The sequence below is a fragment of the Myotis brandtii genome, unplaced genomic scaffold, assembly GCF_000412655.1.
Source record: "Myotis brandtii unplaced genomic scaffold, ASM41265v1 C42727984, whole genome shotgun sequence".
Taxonomy (NCBI): Eukaryota; Metazoa; Chordata; class Mammalia; order Chiroptera; family Vespertilionidae; genus Myotis; species Myotis brandtii.
In genome coordinates, this window is record NW_005326982.1 from 1 (window position 1) to 2,149 (window position 2,149).

A 2,149-nucleotide genomic window follows, 5' to 3' on the forward strand; every position below is an offset into this window, starting at 1 on the left:
AGTTCATTCAAGTATTTAAGAACTGCTAATCTGTATATAAACAAAGCTAGTTGCATAGCAAAAATGTCTAATATTAGAGTATAGCTTTTTAAGCCTAGGTATCAAGAATTTTGTGTTGATATGGGTATAACACTGTTTTTTCAGGGACATAGTATTTATAAAGAGAAATGAATTTGTAGTTTTGCCTGAAGAGTAGAAAAGAGGGCCTTTCAGATACTTAAATATTGCTTCTTTAAACTAGTTTTTAAAATTAATTTTGCTTCTGTTCTTAATTTCTAGTATATGACTCTCAACCCTTCTACTAAGAGGAAGAATACGGGATCCCCAGACAGGAAGTCCTCAAAGAAATCCAAGACAGATAACTCTTCTTTGAGTTCACCACTAAATCCTAAGTTATGGTGTCATGTACACTTGAAGAAATCCTTGAATGGCTCACCACTCAAGGTGAAGAACTCAAAGAATTCCAAATCTCCAGAAGAGCATCTGGAAGAAGTGATGAAGATGATGTCAACCAACAAATTACATGCTAACTTTCACATTCCTAAGAAAGGCCCACCTGCCAAGAAACCAGGGAAGCACAGTGACAAACCTTTGAAAGCGAAGGGCAGAAGCAAAGGCATCCTGAATGGACAGAAATCCACAGGGAATTCCAGATCTCCAAAAAAGGGCCTGAAGTCTCCTAAAACAAAAATGAAGCAGATGACTTTGTTGGATATGGCCAAAGGCACTCAGAAGATGACACGAGCCCCCCGGAATTCTGGGGGTACACCCAGGTCCTCTAGTAAACCTCATAAGCATCTGCCTCCCGCTGCCCTACACCTTATTGCCTACTACAAAGAAAACAAAGACAAGGAGGACAAGAAGAGTGCCCTGTCTTGCGTTATCTCTAAAACGGCTCGTCTTCTTTCTAATGAAGATAGAGCTCGTCTCCCAGAAGAATTGCGGAATATCGTTCAAAAACGCTTTGAGCTTCTAGAGCACAAAAAAAGGTGGGCCTCTATGTCTGAAGAGCAACGCAAAGACTATTTGAAAAAGAAACGAGAGGAGTTGAGAGAAAAGTTGAAGGAGAAAGCCAAAGAGCGGAGAGAGAAAGAAATGCTTGAGAAACTAGAAAAACAGAAGCGATACGAGGACCAAGAATTAACTGGCAAGCACCTTCCAGCATTTAGATTGGTGGATACCCCTGAAGGGCTGCCCAACACACTCTTTGGGGATGTAGCCCTGGTGGTGGAGTTTTTGAGCTGTTATTCTGGACTACTCTTACCAGATGCTCAGTATCCTATTACTGCTGTGTCTCTTATGGAAGCCTTGAGTGCAGAAAAAGGTGGCTTTTTATACCTGAACAGAGTCTTGGTCATCCTTTTACAGACCTTATTACAAGATGAAATAGCAGAAGACTATGGTGAATTGGGAATGAAGCTGTCAGAAATCCCCCTGACTCTGCATTCTGTTTCAGAGCTGGTGCGGCTCTGCTTGCGCAGATCTGATGTTCAGGAAGAAAGTGAGGGCTCAGACACAGATGACAATAAAGATTCGGCACCATTTGAGGACAATGAAGTACAGGATGAGTTCTTAGAGAAGCTGGAAACTTCTGAATTTTTTGAGCTAACTTCAGAAGAGAAGCTACAGATCTTGACAGCACTCTGCCACCGGATTCTCATGACATACTCAGTGCAAGACCACATGGAATCAAGACAGCAGATGTCTGCAGAGTTGTGGAAGGAACGGCTTGCTGTATTAAAGGAAGAAAATGATAAGAAGAGAGCAGAGAAACAGAAACGGAAAGAAATGGAAGCCAGAAATAAAGAAAATGGAAAAGAGGAGAATGGGTTAGGCAAAACCGATAGGAAAAAAGTTGTGAAGTTTGAACCCCAGGTAGATACGGAAGCTGTTGACATGATTAGTACTGTGAAGAGCAGACGGCTGCTTGCCATTCAGGCCAAGAAGGAGCGGGAAATCCAGGAGAGAGAAATGAAAGGTAAAATCTTATGATGAGAGAAAAGAGGAAGCCCTTTAGTACAGGGGTGGGGAACATCCGGCCAGCAGGCCCTATAAGGCTGGAAAAATCATTTGGCCTGGCCCTACCAAGGCATTTGGGGTGAGTTCATGAACTGTTTGACCAAATATAGCAGGCTAATTATTAAGTTGA

At 42.1% G+C, this 2,149-nt stretch overlaps 1 protein-coding gene across 1 annotated transcript; it reads left to right on the forward strand.

Annotated features, from left to right (window-relative positions):
* The first annotated feature begins 259 nt into the window (after positions 1–259).
* Positions 260–2,007, forward strand: LOC102243385 (tyrosine-protein kinase BAZ1B). Its single transcript, XM_005853044.2, has one exon. It carries the CDS (start codon positions 283–285, stop codon positions 1,990–1,992), a length of 1,710 nt encoding a protein of 569 aa, XP_005853106.2. The 5' UTR covers positions 260–282; the 3' UTR covers positions 1,993–2,007.
* The last annotated feature ends 142 nt before the right edge of the window (positions 2,008–2,149 follow it).